General features: G+C 37.3%; 1 protein-coding gene across 1 annotated transcript in view; it reads left to right on the plus strand.

The window, feature by feature from the left end:
• The window catches only part of LOC127986446 (whirlin), an 82,908-nt gene extending 67,683 nt beyond the window's left edge, over positions 1-15,225 (plus strand). Inside the window, exons 9-13 of the mRNA XM_052588707.1 lie at positions 3,570-3,641; positions 5,207-5,723; positions 8,024-8,187; positions 8,799-8,921; positions 11,624-15,225. Of these exons, the coding sequence (XP_052444667.1) occupies positions 3,570-3,641; positions 5,207-5,723; positions 8,024-8,187; positions 8,799-8,921; positions 11,624-11,806 (1,059 nt within the window). The 3' untranslated portion in view covers positions 11,807-15,225. The remainder of the gene's footprint in view (positions 1-3,569; positions 3,642-5,206; positions 5,724-8,023; positions 8,188-8,798; positions 8,922-11,623) is intronic.
• Positions 15,226-15,742: the final 517 nt, after the last annotated feature.

The following is a 15,742-nucleotide window of genomic DNA, read 5'->3' on the forward strand; positions in this document are numbered from 1 at the left end:
GACTTGATGAATCTCTATTGAACTCTTGTGTGCAATTATTATTGAATCCGACCCATTGTGTCTGCATATATAATTTCAGACAGGAAGTGTTTAAGGCTGTGCATCTGTATTGCTGTGGGATGAGTGGATGGCATTGTTATTGTGTGTGACATAAAAAGCCGTTCACAAAATTGGTGGGCAATTTGGGCACAAAGAAGGTGTGTGCAGATTACTGGGATACAAAGATGAAGGGCTGTGGGAAACAGCTTTTGTCCTTTCTGTTGAAGGCTTTTACGTCCATCACTCGAAACCTGTCTGTCCTCCTTTCTCGCTCTGTCCAGCCATGTCTCACCTCAGCTCATCCACGTCTCGTTGTGAAAGCACAGCTGTTTAGATTCGTAGCCGTCTCAGGGGTGTGATGTTGCTGTGACAGATGGAGAAGAGTTTGCTGACAGATTTTTAAGCCTGCTGACTCCCAGTGTAAATTGCAGGAACAGTTTAACACCGCATTCCCTATCCCTCTCAATAAAACAGGAAAGACTCCTCTGGCTGATAGATTTGATGGAGGTAGGTTAAACAATCTCTCGCTTACCTTTTCAAAATGTACCATAGTAACCATAGTTCCCTCTATATTACCATAAAATACATTACTGACCTTAAGTACAGTATTAATGTTCAGCGCAGTTTGTCCCGCACCATTTCTACTGCTGATAGGAATGATACATCAAATGATGCAGATTATTGAGAAGAGGTGTGCTATTACTTTTCAGAGCGATTAGATTTATGATTTTTGCCCAGCGAGCGACAAAATGGCTGAAAAAAATCACTTTTATTAACATTGAAGGAGGTACTTGAACGATATCTAGGGACTGGAATATCATAGAAAGTTATGATGGGGAACTTTTCGGATGGTAACCAATCACCCAGAACACCCGAGCTACTGCATAGCAACACAAGTCCACTCGGAACACCCTAGCAACTGCATAGTGACACTAAAAACCCTCATAGAACACCCTGGAAACTGCATAGCAATGTGAACAAATCCAATCAGAAAAGCCTAGCTACAGAGCAACACTAAATATCCACAAAACACATTAGCAACTGCATAGCAACACACAATAACAATAAAATCAGAAGACCTTAACAACTGCAAAGTAACACAAACAAATACAAACACAAGACCTTAGCAACTCCATAGCAACGCAAACAAATCCAGAGAACCTAAGCAACTGCATAGCAACACAAAAAATACATTCAGAGGACCTTAGCAACTGCATAGCAACAATACAAACAACTAGAGCGCCTTAAGAACTACAAACACAAAACAAATCCACGCAGAACACCTTAGCAACGGCATAGCAACACAAAAAATACAATCATAAGACCTTAGCAACTGCATAGCAACACAAAAAATACAATCAGAGGACCTCAGCAACTGCGTAGCAACAAAAATCATATCATGCAATTCATATATTTTTCCATTGCTAGTTACAAGGTCTGAATTACAGTATGTGATATAAATCAGTATGAAAGTCAATCGCAAGTTAATCATTTCGCAATTCTGAGAAAAAAAGTCATAATAGTGGTATATAAACTCACATTTGGGGGAAGAAAAGTATGAATTTCGCGATATAAAATCAGACTTGAAAGAAAAAGTTTATAACTCACAATTTTGACTTTACATATTGCTATTCTGACTTTATAACTCGAAAAAAGTCAGAATTGTGAGATGAAAACTCAATTATCTTTTTTTAGCTTCCATAACCAGTAACTATAACTGTGATATTTTGGTGGTAGATGTGGTTACTATGGTATTCGGTTTGGGTGTGTCTCTCTAGCCAACACACGTGTTAAACTAGAATGAGCTTGCTATGATGTGGGTTTGTTTTTAACACACTCACATAAACAGGTAAGTTATACAGCACAGTCTACATTCTCTGCATGGGTTGATCCCTCGTGTCTGATATCTGTCTGTGTGTATCTGTGGGTTGCAGTGTTCTGACATAAGTACATGCATGCATGACGCAAATCAAAAATGTGTCTGTTGTGACACTGTCCCTTCACCATGGGTCATTTGTTTGTATATATGTACCTCTCTATATGTGTGTGTGTGTGTGTGTGTGTGTGTGTGTGTGTGTGTGTGTGTGTGTGTGTGTGTGTGTGTGTGTGCATGCACTTTGGAAATGAGCGAACGTATTTGTATGCAAGCTTTGTTCGTGGCCCTCCTCTGTGGATTGGTGTTGTTGTAAGCTTGCCAGCTCTGGCTCTGGTAATTACAAGAAGCAGCGGCGGCGGCCCACACTGCAGCCCCGCGGAGCTCCGCAGACGAAGCGCTCGCTCTGGGACTCTCATCCTTGTACCGCACCTCATCAGCCATATGCAGAGCTGTCACCACAGATAAGACCCCCCAGACGAAAAAAAAAAGAAGTCGTCTCGCAGAGAGCGTCCTGATTTATGCTCCAGTGGAGCACAGCAGGGGATTGTGGGAAGGTGGAGGACCTGAGCCAGCACAGTGCAGTGTCTTTCTGAGTCGGCTGTTCTGTCTGTTTTAATTTGAACGAAGGGAACGGAACATTGTGTCCAGCCAAATATTTAATGTCATTGGCTAATTTTTGCATTTGAAAGACTGGAGATTTTTTTTTTATATTAATACTAATGAATTTTTGTTGAGTGAATGAATTTCACAATATTACTGTTTTTATAGGTTTGATCAAATAAATTGGTGAGCCTTTATGTGTGAGATTCCTTTAAATATATATATATATATATATATATATATATATATATATATCCTACAAACTTACTTTTTTTATGTTAGTGTATATACTTAGATGTACGGTTATGAAACTGTTACAAAACTTGCATAATTTTGATACTTGAAAATTATTATTAAAATTAAAATTATATAAAATTATTATTAAAATTATCACTGAAAATTATTTTTACTGAGAAAGTTCAGTAAAATTTAAGTGTTAAAAGCTCAGTTAAGGATTCATTAGATTGATTCAATCTGATAAATGAAGCTGTTCATTAAAATAACTCATAGCTCATTTGTAACTCTTCATTAAAGGAACCGACTCATTTGTTCATGAATTCAGTTTAACGTGTATCATGAAATATAAATGTGGCATATGTGAATTCTAAACTGTACAATTATACAGCAAAAAGTACAATTATTACAGGAATGACAGCCAAAACACATAAAACAAATGAGTCCACAAGTGGTGAGCACATAAATAAAGTGAATTGATGAGGCTTTTGTTTTGGTGGAGGGGAGTTTTAATTAGGGGGACCACAGGTCTGAATACAATCAGCCGTCAACGTCACAACATCACCTCCCTCTTATTCCACCCAAGCACGCGAATCAGGGCTCCTCTTGCTCTCTGTTGGACAGAAAATGAACCCTGGATGCGAGATTGAAATGTAGGACTGTAAGTGCAATTGTGTTTTGATGCCTCTCTGTGAAATGGGCTCTCAACAAAATGCAGTTGGGATTGAACTTTTGTTTAGGGGATAAACACACAGCTGTGTTTTTCATTTGTTTCACAGTGTCTTGTTCTCGTTTTCTCTTTTGTTTTTCTCTCTCCCAGAACGATGGCATTGCAGAGAACAACGGGGAACAGTCTCTGGAGCATAGCAGTGCCCTGCCAGACATCTCTCTGGTAAGCCCTTCGGTTTGAGGAGGAACAGGAAAGATAAAAGAGGGGGAACAGAGAGGGAAAGGGGAGGTCTGGAATCTGCTGAGGTGTGGAATAGAGCACATTATGAGAACTGGCAGTGAACATCTTCAAAAGTACCAGGGGCAGATTATGACTGGTGTGATGATGGCTTTTGAATGAACCCCGAAATTTAAAACTCTCAACATAGGGGTAGGCGGTATGACAAAGTGTTATGTCACAGAAAATGTGATTTCTGTATCAAAATAACAATATATTTCATTTGTAGTTTTTCATTTTAATCTAGCAAATGGTATATGATAAAAGGATATAATCTAATGAGATCAATTCAATGTTTATTTCAATGTTTATTTTAATGAGATATTATATTAATACATTAAGTATTGTACTAATTCTTTTTGTGAATTTATAAATTCTAGTGTTAGTTTTTTTTTTTTTTTTTTTTTTTTTTTTTGGTTATGTTTTGGTTTCAGCTTTATTTTTCACTTAATATTTAATTTAATTTATTCCAACTTCTTCTTTTTTTTCAATTGACCAAAATATTTTTAGTAGTTTTAGTTAATAATACCACTGATGAAAACCAAAAGATGAGATTCCTAATAGACAAATGATAAATCTGGCCTCAGCACAATAACAGATTATGAACAGATATGTGATTTTAAAACAGAAGACTTTCAAAACTAACATTACTAATGTTACTAACATACAAAACTAACAATACACATTTTTGACCACACATTGTGTATTAATGCAGCATGCTGATGTTGCTAAACCGTTCCTCGTATGTCCCAGATGGATTAATCCTTCAGTCCTAATCTTTATTTACTCCATGTATCTTGTCACTGTCATGTGAAGATACCGTACACAGAGCAGTCCTGCACATTGATGAGAATATATCTACAGTACAACAGTATATAAAATCTCTTCTGTTGACATATTTTATACTGTCATGCCGCCCAGCTCTATCTCAAACGGTTGTAAATGCTCGGCTACTCAGACAGCTGATGGTTGTTTGACGGAAAGAGTGAAAGAGAGAAATAGACAAGATGATGACACTTTCGCTGACGGCTGCCCGTTGTGAGAAAGATGGCAAAGGAAGATTGGGGTTTTTCTCAGAAAGTTTTCTGTTGGTAATCTGATGAAACCCAATCAAGCATCAGCACAGCTCTATCAGGCGCTTCCACAGGCGCAAGTCTGGATGATGTGAAAGTAAAGTTTCCAGTGAATTTCCAGACCCAGATGAAAAAAAAGCACATGCAGATGACTCGCAATTCGGTTTGATTGCTTTCTGATGGCACTGACACCTCATTCATCTGGCTTCTGCTCATCCAGCCTAAGTTTGTTCATTTCCGTGGTTCTTTTTTTTTGTTTGTTTGTTTGTTTGTTTTCCATTTGGTCTGAATTGTTCTTGTCCTCAAAGCAGTGATTTGTGGGTACTTGTCACATGTTTTAATGTATGGGTGTGTATGGTGTATTATAAGCTGTGAAGACTGTGATCTCCTTTGAAATATAACCTGAAATATGGCTAATGCTCTCCTCTTTCACCCTAGGATGAGGTTCATTCCACCTCAGATCCCCCTCCTTCCTTTAAACCTCCTCCTCCCCCAGGGCTTCAGCGCCGGCCCAGTCGAAAAGCCACGCTTAGCAAACGTCCCTCTTCTAGCTCCTCCCAATCTGGCTTGTACTTCACTGCCCCTTCTCGTTCCCAGACCAAAGAACCAAAACACTCAAAAGCGCCCAAACCTCACACATCTCCTCCTAATATCTTCAAGATAGACGTCCCAGCACCTCAGCTCTCAATAGTGAGTCAGCTTCTTATTGGACCATTCCCCCGGGTCCAGTCCCCTAGTAAGTTAAAGCCTGCTGTCCAATCCTCATCTCCGATTCCTCCACCCGCCCCTAATGTACCTGCACCACCTGGGCCACCGCCGCCTCCTCCGCCTCCATGCCCAGATAAGCCCGCCCCTTCTTCCCCAGGATCCAATCAGCATTTTGTCATGGTAGAGGTGCATAGGCCTAACGCTGAGCCTGATGTGAACGAGGTTCGGCCGCTGCCACAGGCGCGAGGTGAGACTGGCCAGATCTGATGCATTGTGAGCAGCTGCAGATATTTCATGTTTCATTAACCAGCTGTCGATTTCTATCCAGTCTGGTTATTTAATGGCTAAAAATCAATTATCCTCAGTGCTCAAAAGGAAAAATGTTCATTTTGAAAGAATTCGTTCAGCCAGATATTAAAATTCGATCATTTTACTTCCTTTTTTTTGTTTGTGTTTTTCTGTGAAATGTTTTAACAAAATAAGAAACTAAAAACAATAAATAATAATAAGATACTACATTTTAATGCTGGGGCCTGTTCTTCGTACGTTGCTTATTACACCCGAGATCAAATGACACATCCAAGATGATATCATCGTGCTAATCATGATCGGGCTAATTGGGTTCTTCGAACACACCTGTTGTGTATGATTAGTATCGCTGGATTGAGTTATCTGAGATAATTGCGCATTCATGTGTTGGCTTAAAAGGGGATATGTATCGATACTCGAAACCATGATCAGCAGTGCAGCAATTGGCTGGTGGCAAGACGGCAATGTAATGACGTCATATAATTTAAAACGACACCCGACAAAAAACTTGACAAATTTCTGGACTTTTATAGGGAAACAGCCAAGTAAACAAAACGACATAAATGTTATAATAGATACATGAAACAGATAATAGATACATGTTTTTATTTTATTAGAATTTTTTTCATGATTCCCAATTATTTAGATTCGCAATTTATAATAGTTGTGCAGTCTTTACATTTTTATTTCAATGTAGAAATTATCTATTCATTTCATTTTATATTTGTAAAGATTTGTTACGTGACAGCATTAATGAAAGTTTCTTAAGGGTCAATATCATGTTATCTGCATCTCCTGCGCTCCATCAAGCCACTCTTAAAATAGCAGTCATCACTCAAAATAATGCACGACTCTATTATCTGTATAGCATGTGTGTAAGACTCTAATACAATTATGAAGTAATAATTTAATGACAGATAAATATTTCAGTGAGTAAAACTGGCTGTCTAGTAGGCTGTTATGGACAACTCAGCATTTTTATATAATTTTTAAATCATTTTTTTAATGATTATTATTTCCATTGTCCCTGGATCAGTACTATACTAAAGTAGCGGTGGTAGCAGACATATTTTGAGTATCAGTTCTGGTTGAAAAGAAGCAATCTAATCCTGTTTACATGAAATAAGCCTGCTCCCGAGCAGGTTTAAGCTTATGGACCTGTTGCTATGACAGCAGCTCCGGGATGAGCTTCGAAGAACCAAACGATCCAAGATCAGGCCAGATCGTCAACAATCAAATCCAGCTAACTGAGTTAGCGACGTACGAAGAACGGGCCCCTGGTCTGAATAAGCTATTTTATATGACAGATGTTTACATATAATCCACAAGATAGCATAATACCTGAATTTACCAAAATTACCACATTCAAAAGTTTATAACATTTGGTTCTTAAAAACCAAGTTATTTTTATGGTTGTTAAAATTGTTAATCGGCAGATTATGCAGTGCCTATGTAAATGTATTACTTCAACTGTCTAACCCTAACTTGTCTATCTGTGTTTAGAAATATTATGTCTTTTAAAGCATTTAAATTTTTTCCTCTCGCGACAATTCGGTAGGTTTACATGTATTGCAGCCACCGCAATAGCCATTATTTTTAATCAAAGGAGATGTAGGCGTGTATCTTTAGTGAAGCAGCTTGGCATTGACACAAGCATTGACTAAAGTGACTGCGTCAGAGCGGTAATGTAGATGGGATAAATTAAATGAACACTTCAGAATCTCGCAAGAATTATTGGGACATCAGGATGCTTTTTGCCTACTGTTTTAGAAACATTATAAATACCGATATACCGGAGGCATAGTTGGGTAAGAGTATGTGTTTTTAAATCAGCTCAACATAGTAAACATGTTTCATATCCTCTGATGGGATGAAATGATTGCCTAGAGAAAATACAATTATAAATTAAGCCTGACCAAAAAACTGTTTACTGGCAGTGACTTTTGGTAACTAGCGCTGACCATCCAGTCAATAAATAGGGCAAATCGATCAAAAGTGGTGTATTCCAGAATTAAATCTAGTATTTGCTAAGTAAGACATGTATAAGTTAATCAGGCCTTGGCGCTGTTCACATGCTCTGAAAGACAGAGCTGTCACACAATGTGTATTTAATACTTTAAATATTTCATTACGTGTTGTCAAGTATTCTTAGAAAAACTGTAGCTTGACTAAACAAAACCCCTCTACACTCGATTCTAATTGCATCTGAATGCACTTACTGTCACCGTCTTCTTGTAGGAGGGACATTATCCCAGCTGTCAGACAGTGGACAGACACTTAGTGAGGACAGCGGTGTAGACATTGCCGAATCTGGACGTCTCAGTAAGGATAGCAGCCCACGTCCCGCCCGCACCAGAGCCCCACGGGATGGGCACGGAGGAGAAGAAACATCTGCCAAACCGGTGAGACCGAGAGAAAGAGAGAGAGGGGGATGTGTTAATAACAGTGACAGAGAGTCAGTGTTAAAAGTGTAAATGAGAGTTAAGGAGTGTTGACAGAAGAGTGCAGTCGCATAATTTTGTTTCCTCCCCCTCCCTGGGACTGAGCGTGCTTGACTTTTAACAATTAATTTTCACTTTTCTTCTTTTGGTACATACATTTCCTTCAGTTTTTCTGTTCTTTCTTTGTTGACTCATCCATCTCATCTCATATCACTGATCCAACAGCTCTCTGAAAAAGCAATCTCAGTGTGCTGAATCAAGACACGTCTGTCTTCCTTTTGGCCGTCCTTTAGCTATTTGCTTCCTGGCTTTCTTATACGCATGAGCTGTGTTGTTGTTCTCGCAGAGTGAACTCATAGTGCTATCTGAGGACACTGTGGTTGGGGGTTAGCCACTTCCTGTGGCCCAATTTTAGGCCGTCAGACTCAAAGCAGTTTGCATCATCAAAGCCAAATGTGTCTTTGCTTCCTATCTCTGTTCCTTTTCATTCTCTCTCCCTCTCTTTGATTTGCTACTCTCCTGTCTTTCTTTTTCCATCCTGTCTCTAATCTGTCTGTAAATCTACCTTGCAGCCGGGTCTGTTGGAGCCCATGTCCACTCTAGTGAGAGTGGCGAAAAGCACCAGTACTTTGGGCATCGCAATAGAAGGCGGGGCAAACACACGTCAGCCCCTCCCACGCATTGTGACCATACAGGTGAGTAGCCCGTACAGGGTTCTGTTAAATACAGGGTTCAGAGGTAGAAAGTAAATGTTTTTTGTTTGTTTTTTTTTTCTTAACCTGGACTTTCCACCTCTGACAGGGTTATTTTACATAAAATAAAAATAATTATATAAAAGTAATAATAATAAATATGTATATTTTTATATATTTTTTAAAAATATATTTTGTTTACATTTCTATTTTTGCAATTATAATAATAGTAATATTTAATAAAAATATATTTACAAATACACATATACAAATATACAATACATATATATGTACAGGAATTTGCATTTTATATTTGTATTATTCTATAAAATAAAAATATATTTTTATTTATTTTGTTTATATCTATTTTTATTATATAATAACAGTAATATTATATATATATATACACTGTAAAAAATAAAACCTTTCCAACTCAAAAATTTTCTCCTGTTGTAGTTCATCTAGCAATTCTGAACCTGAGTATGAATCACAATAGTACCCTGTGGTTCTTCGTATTGGGCAACTGCCAGGTTTTACAGATGATTATACAATTTCAAAACCCTCTGTCAGGTCTAAAGCAGATGTGTGCAGCCTGAGACAATGACAGACACAGAATGAGTCCCTATCCTAAGCTCCCTTATATATATAGGTCTATAAGAGCACCACCAGCTTTGCTGAATTAAATAATGAGCGCAGGAGTTGTGGGCAGCTGTAGCGCAGAAAGCAGGTGTTGATGTTTGAAGCCATTGTGGCAATGCATTATTCCTGGTTCTGTCTTTTCTAGTACTTAAAATCTCAAGCACTCTGTTGAACAGGCTTGTGGGAACACTGCTGGCTCGGTGTGCAATTTGTAGAGCGAGTTTATATGTGAAAGGCTTTCTATGTTTTTACGTGTGACTGTGCTGGAGGGGAAATAATGTGCATTTTAAGAAGGGGACGGCTTCGGCTGTGAAAGACGAATCTGAAATTACAGTGCCGCTGATTACCATTGATTTAGCATCAAATCAGCAGCTTATTAATAAAAGATTGAGAGACGGGAGCAGAAGAACAGGAGAGCAAAAATAAGAATCTAAGAGACAGTGAAAGTAAGCTAGAAGAAAGGAAGTAAATGAAAGCGATTGAGAGACGTAGAAAGTGCGTCTGGGGAGGAGAGAAATGGACAGGCATGAGTGGGTTTTAATTCCCCGGCTGCAGTCGGTTCATCAGCGTCATAATGAAAATCCAACAACAAAAGCGACTGTAGATTAGATAATGTGGAGCTCTTTTGTTTCCATCATTTTTAGGTGGTGAATGAAAGAAGATGAGGTGCTGGTGAGATCTAAGTGGGTGACTCTTGCATTTCACCCTCTATTAGTTTACTACTTCCTCTTGCATAAGTGCTGTCATTCAATAAAGCAGACTCATGTATGATCAGTTGTTTAAAGCCAAGGATCAAAAGGGTTAAATTGGGATTTTGAAAGCTGAGGGACCCTATCCCCCAAAAATGCACAAATAAAACCGATTACAAAAAATGTATGATGTGGACTGTCAAATGAATATTGCACACACAAAAAAAAAGACAGTTGCTTTTCTAGTGTTCAAATCTGTAATCTGATTGGTTGGATTTACGTAAATACCAGGTAGGTTCTTATGGCTTTTCAGTTTTTATTTTGTCCTGAGAAACAAAGGTACCATGTTGTTTACAGTTCAGAATTGTCTGTAGACACGGTTACGGATGTACAGAAATTCTGACTGCACAGACGACACACGTTTCTTTTGTGTTATCAATTGTTCACCGAAACCGCTGCTGGATTATTTGAATGAGCTGGCATTTTCACTTAAAGGGACAGTTCACCCAAAAATGAAAATCCTCTCATCGTTTACTCATCCTCATGTAATTCCAAACGTATGATTTTCTTTCTCTTGTGGAACACAGAAGACATTTTGTAAAATTACTTTTTTTGTGTGTCCATGAAATGAGCCCAGTGCTGTTTACACCACAACATTCTATAAAATACCTTCTGCGTTCCACAGCAGAAAGAAAGTCATACAGGTTGAAACATCTGGGTGAATAAATGACAGAATTTTCTTTTTTGGCTGAAATAGCCCTTTCATTGTTACTTTAGCATTATTTATATATAGTATTTATTAAGTAGTGTTTATGGTAATACTAGTAATGTTCCATTTGGTAACTATATTTAATGCTTTAACTAACATTTACAGGTAGCAATACATTTGATACAGTATTTATTAATCTTTGTTAATGTTAATGAACGGATGTCAACAAATGGAATGTTTTTATTTATACAGTGTACACTTCAGCGTTTTTCGAAACATCAGCTCACTAAATGAACAACTTCATTTTAGATTCAAACAATGTCCCAGATCTCTCTAATGTGATTTCATCTGGGTTTTTTGTAAACTATTGATCAGTTCTCCACCTGGGATCACTCAGAGGATGAATTGATTGTATTTTAATTTTCAAATTTGCTTTTCCTTCTTTGATTTCCCAGTTGAAAATGCACAAACAAATGGAATATATTCAATCTAAATTACATTTTTACCCAGAGGGAATATGACTTTCTACTCCAAGAGAAATCCACCAACCTGTGTACCTGTATTCAGCACCAAAAATGGACTGACAAGCATATTCTGCTTCTATGTGAATGTAGCCGGTCTCATCTTCACACCCGGTCTTCAACTATCTCTCATTCTCTTTCCCACAGAGAGGCGGTTCGGCTCATAACTGTGGACAGCTGAAGGTGGGTCAGGTAATCCTAGAGGTGAATGGAGTGTCTCTCAGAGGAAAGGAACATCGGGAAGCCGCACGTCTCATCGCGGAGGCCTTTAAAACCAAAGAGAAGGACTACATTGACTTCTTGATCACAGAGTTCAATGTGGCTCTATAGGACCGTGCGAGTACCATGATGCTAGGACACTGGGACGCACCATGACATGTCTTGCCATGATTAACCTCCAGAATCCTATTACATGGTTCAGCTCATTCTCCTCTGTGATGTTTTGAAACTGTGTGGACCAACCCTGCATTTACCTTTCCAACAACAAATGTCAGGATAGAGCAAAAGTTCAGTCTGTTATGTTTGTTTAAGAAGATGGGACATCTTTTGAGTTGACTTATTCTTTGAGTTTCTCTCTGACTGCGATATCACAAGAGACTCTCCGTTGAGCTTGGATGTGTGTTGTGTTTTTGATATACAATGCCGTCACAGAGTCTAGGCCCAGCATCTTGTCCTGGTGTGAGAGTTTGTGTGAACGTCTCATGGAAATCATTGTTGTTTTTTAAAAGTCATAGCTATTTTATAAGAAATATGTAAAAATGGATCAAATGTGTTTAAAAGATATATTTAAAGTTTAAGAGGTGCACATAACTACTGATTATAGCAAATAGTGATTAACTCCATAGAGATTCGAACTGAAGTGCTTCTCACTACAGAATTCTCTGAGCAGAACTGCTGAAACATCTGTCATCTGCCTTTTTTAAACTCGTCAGCCGGTTTCAGTTTTTGCTTGCTGTTTGTGCTGTTTTGCAGGGGTTTTTTTTTTCTTTTTTTTGTAATTACTAAACCATGGCAATCAGTCATTAGGACAGAAATGCTGAGAGACAGCTACTGTGTTCAAATATCTAGTGAGCTGCCTACGTAGACAGCTTTTTTAGACATCATAGGCACTAACAATTTTAAGATGCCATGTTTTGGCCAACTTTTATGGAAGAAGCACAAGCATCAGGGCTCAACATTAAATAAGGATGGCTCAATGACCAGGAATTTGAAGACATGTCGTTCAAACGTTTGGGGTTGATACATTTTTCAAAGAAGTCTCTTATGCTCCCAAAAGCTGCATTTATTAGACCGAAAATATAGTAAAAAAATATATAGTGGAAATAATTACAATTTATTCACAAATCAGGAATACTATGACATATTTATTTTTATTTTTTTAATAAGCTTAAACGTGTAATTTATTCTTGTGATGCGAAGCTCCAGTCACATGAGCGTCACATGATCCATCAGAAATCATTCAAGTTACATTTCTCATTATCAGTGTTAAAGTTATTTTTATAAAAATACAGTACAATAATAATAATAATATATTATATTATAATAAAAATAATAATATATTTTACTACTTTAAAAAGCATGCTAAATATATTTAGTGTAAACATTAAATATACACTGCAGAAAAATCCTTACTGTTGAGCTGCAATTTATCTTTTTTTTTCTTGAGGGTAATCTGGTGGACGAAGCAAGAAAATATAGATTTTTTTTTTTTATTCAGTACTGATAAAAACAGTAGCATAGCAGCGGGCTAATGGCCAATGTTCACTTACTTCATAGAGCACTCCAAATGATTTGAATTTTGGCTAGGATGCTTCCTACTGTATATAGGCCATAGACAGCAAGGCAGCTCACTAGGTTTTGGGAAGAGTCCTTGAAGACATGCTGGCATTCTGAAGATTCTCCGGAAGAAAAATCATTCTCAGATTTATTTAGATGGCGCGAGAAAATGAGAAGACCCTTTATCCAGTTATGAGTGGTGAAGCAGGAACTTGACATTGCAATCAGAGATGAGCAGCCATCAAAACTAATGAAAAGTTTAGAATTTCAGCGAGGGATCTGATTGATGCATTGAAAAAAAAAAGCATTCAGACTGGGAAGAGGTGGCAACACAAAGCAACAATGTGTCAGTCATATAATATAAGCGGGAACAAGTGGGAGAGGAAATTGAGAAATGGTGTTATTGTAATGTGTGTGAGTCTGATTGTCTTTGAATGCAGAGGCAGAGTGTGAAACAGTCCCACAGAGCAAAGATATGTGTGTTTGAGAAGAAGGACTCCGACATCTGAACAGTGTATATATAGTATATCTATATATTTTAAGTAAATTATTTGTCGATAATATCATTCTGAAATCTTTTCCTTTGTATAGCTGAGGTGCTCACAGGGAAGACAGGCAAGACCGAATGAACAACTTTTATAAATGCAAAAAATTATTTACCTACTTTCCATGACATTTGTCTTGTTTTGTAGTACAAACATTTAAAAAATGATCCTAAATGAATCCTGAAATGAACATTTGCTGACAGGTTACTCACCTTCAAGCCATCTAAGGTGTAAATGAGTTTGTTTTCATAAGAACAGGTTAGGAGAAATTATCATTTGCTCACCAGTGGATCCTCTGCAGTGAATGGGTGCCGTTGGAATTAGAGTCCAAAAAGATAATAAAAACATTCCAATAATCCACAAGTAATCCACACAACTCCAGTCCATCAATTAACATCTTGTGAAGTGAAAAATACTTTGTTAAAAAAAAATTATATATATAAATAAATATATATATATATATATACACACACACACAAACACCACACGCGTATACACATGCATTTAAAAGGTTATTTTCCACCCCACTGGAAAATAATAACCTTTTATAAGACAAGACTTAATATCTTAAGTCATTTTGTTTCTCGAGTAAGGGTGTCTTGGTTTAGGAATGTTTAGATATTTGTACTAGAAAACAAGACAAAAATACTGTGTAAGAAAATCTTTTTGTTGTTGTGAATGTAATGGATTTGTTGCTCCAAATCCATGATTTTATCAACTGTTTGTTTTGCTGCTTATTTGTTTCATCCTTGTCTCTTTTACTTCCTGCAGCAGGGTATATCTGTGCTTTCATCAGTCATCTGAATGCAGTAGGCTAAAGCATTTATCCAGTCAAATTCATCCCCTGAAATCTCAGTTCTGCACACACCTTTCTGACAACATTAGGAATGAAATGTGCTCTATTGTCAAAGCTTTTCTTCATTGCTTGTCCCACGGATGCAGAACGTACATGCCAAAGTCCTGAATGCACAAAGGTATCGGTATGAAAGGCTTCCGAGGAGAGAGAGAGAGAGAGAGAGAGAGAGAGAGAGAGAGAGAGAGAGAGAGAGAGAGGGGTCGTTGCACCAGCATCTCATCCCATGATGCAGCTCTTCAAATGGAGATCAGTTCTCTGTAGCACACGTGGATCTGCAAAGATATTGTGTTTTCATTGGTGGACAGGAATACAGATCAAAGAACAAAGCGTGTCTGACCGTACCGACCTTCAAACATGCATAAACATATGGTTACTCACCGTATTGACAGGATTCATCATGAAAGTCTTCAATTTAATGCCCTTTGTCGATTGCCAGCCTCAGAAGGTCAATGTAATGGTTTTATTTTCTGTTCAGTTTCAATGAGGTTTGCAGTGTTTGTAACCTTGGTAACAAAATTTGGAAAAGGCTAATAAATATTAGATGAAAATCTTCAACTTCAAAACCTAGAAAACTGAGAAATATTGCCTTGGCAATTAACTGAAATACGTTTTTGCCGAAGTATACTAAAATGACTAAAACGAATAATAAAAGAGCTTAAGAGAAGTATAATTGATATATATATATATATATATATATATATATATATATATACATACATATACATATATATATATATATATATATATATATATAAACAAAAGTACAAAAGCACATAACATTTAAATAAAAACATTTTATAAAATATAAAGATAAAAGCCCCTACAAAATATGAATAATACTATAGTGGTAGCCTATATAAACACAAATCCCAGAGGTACAGTTTAGTAATGTAGTATTTTCCACATTTATTAACCATCACCAGTGAAGGATGCAAATCTATAATGCTTTAAAAACGTCACAAGACACGACAGTGGAGTGTATTTTTGGAAAGTGCCAAATGCAGGTCTATATGACCTTTTCAAATAGCATTTATTACTTCATAAGTGACATGTCATGAAGTCTAGGCAGTCCTAGTAAAGAAGATTGAG

The sequence above is a fragment of the Carassius gibelio genome, chromosome B21 (genome assembly GCF_023724105.1).
Source record: "Carassius gibelio isolate Cgi1373 ecotype wild population from Czech Republic chromosome B21, carGib1.2-hapl.c, whole genome shotgun sequence".
In the NCBI taxonomy this organism is placed as follows: Eukaryota; Metazoa; Chordata; class Actinopteri; order Cypriniformes; family Cyprinidae; genus Carassius; species Carassius gibelio.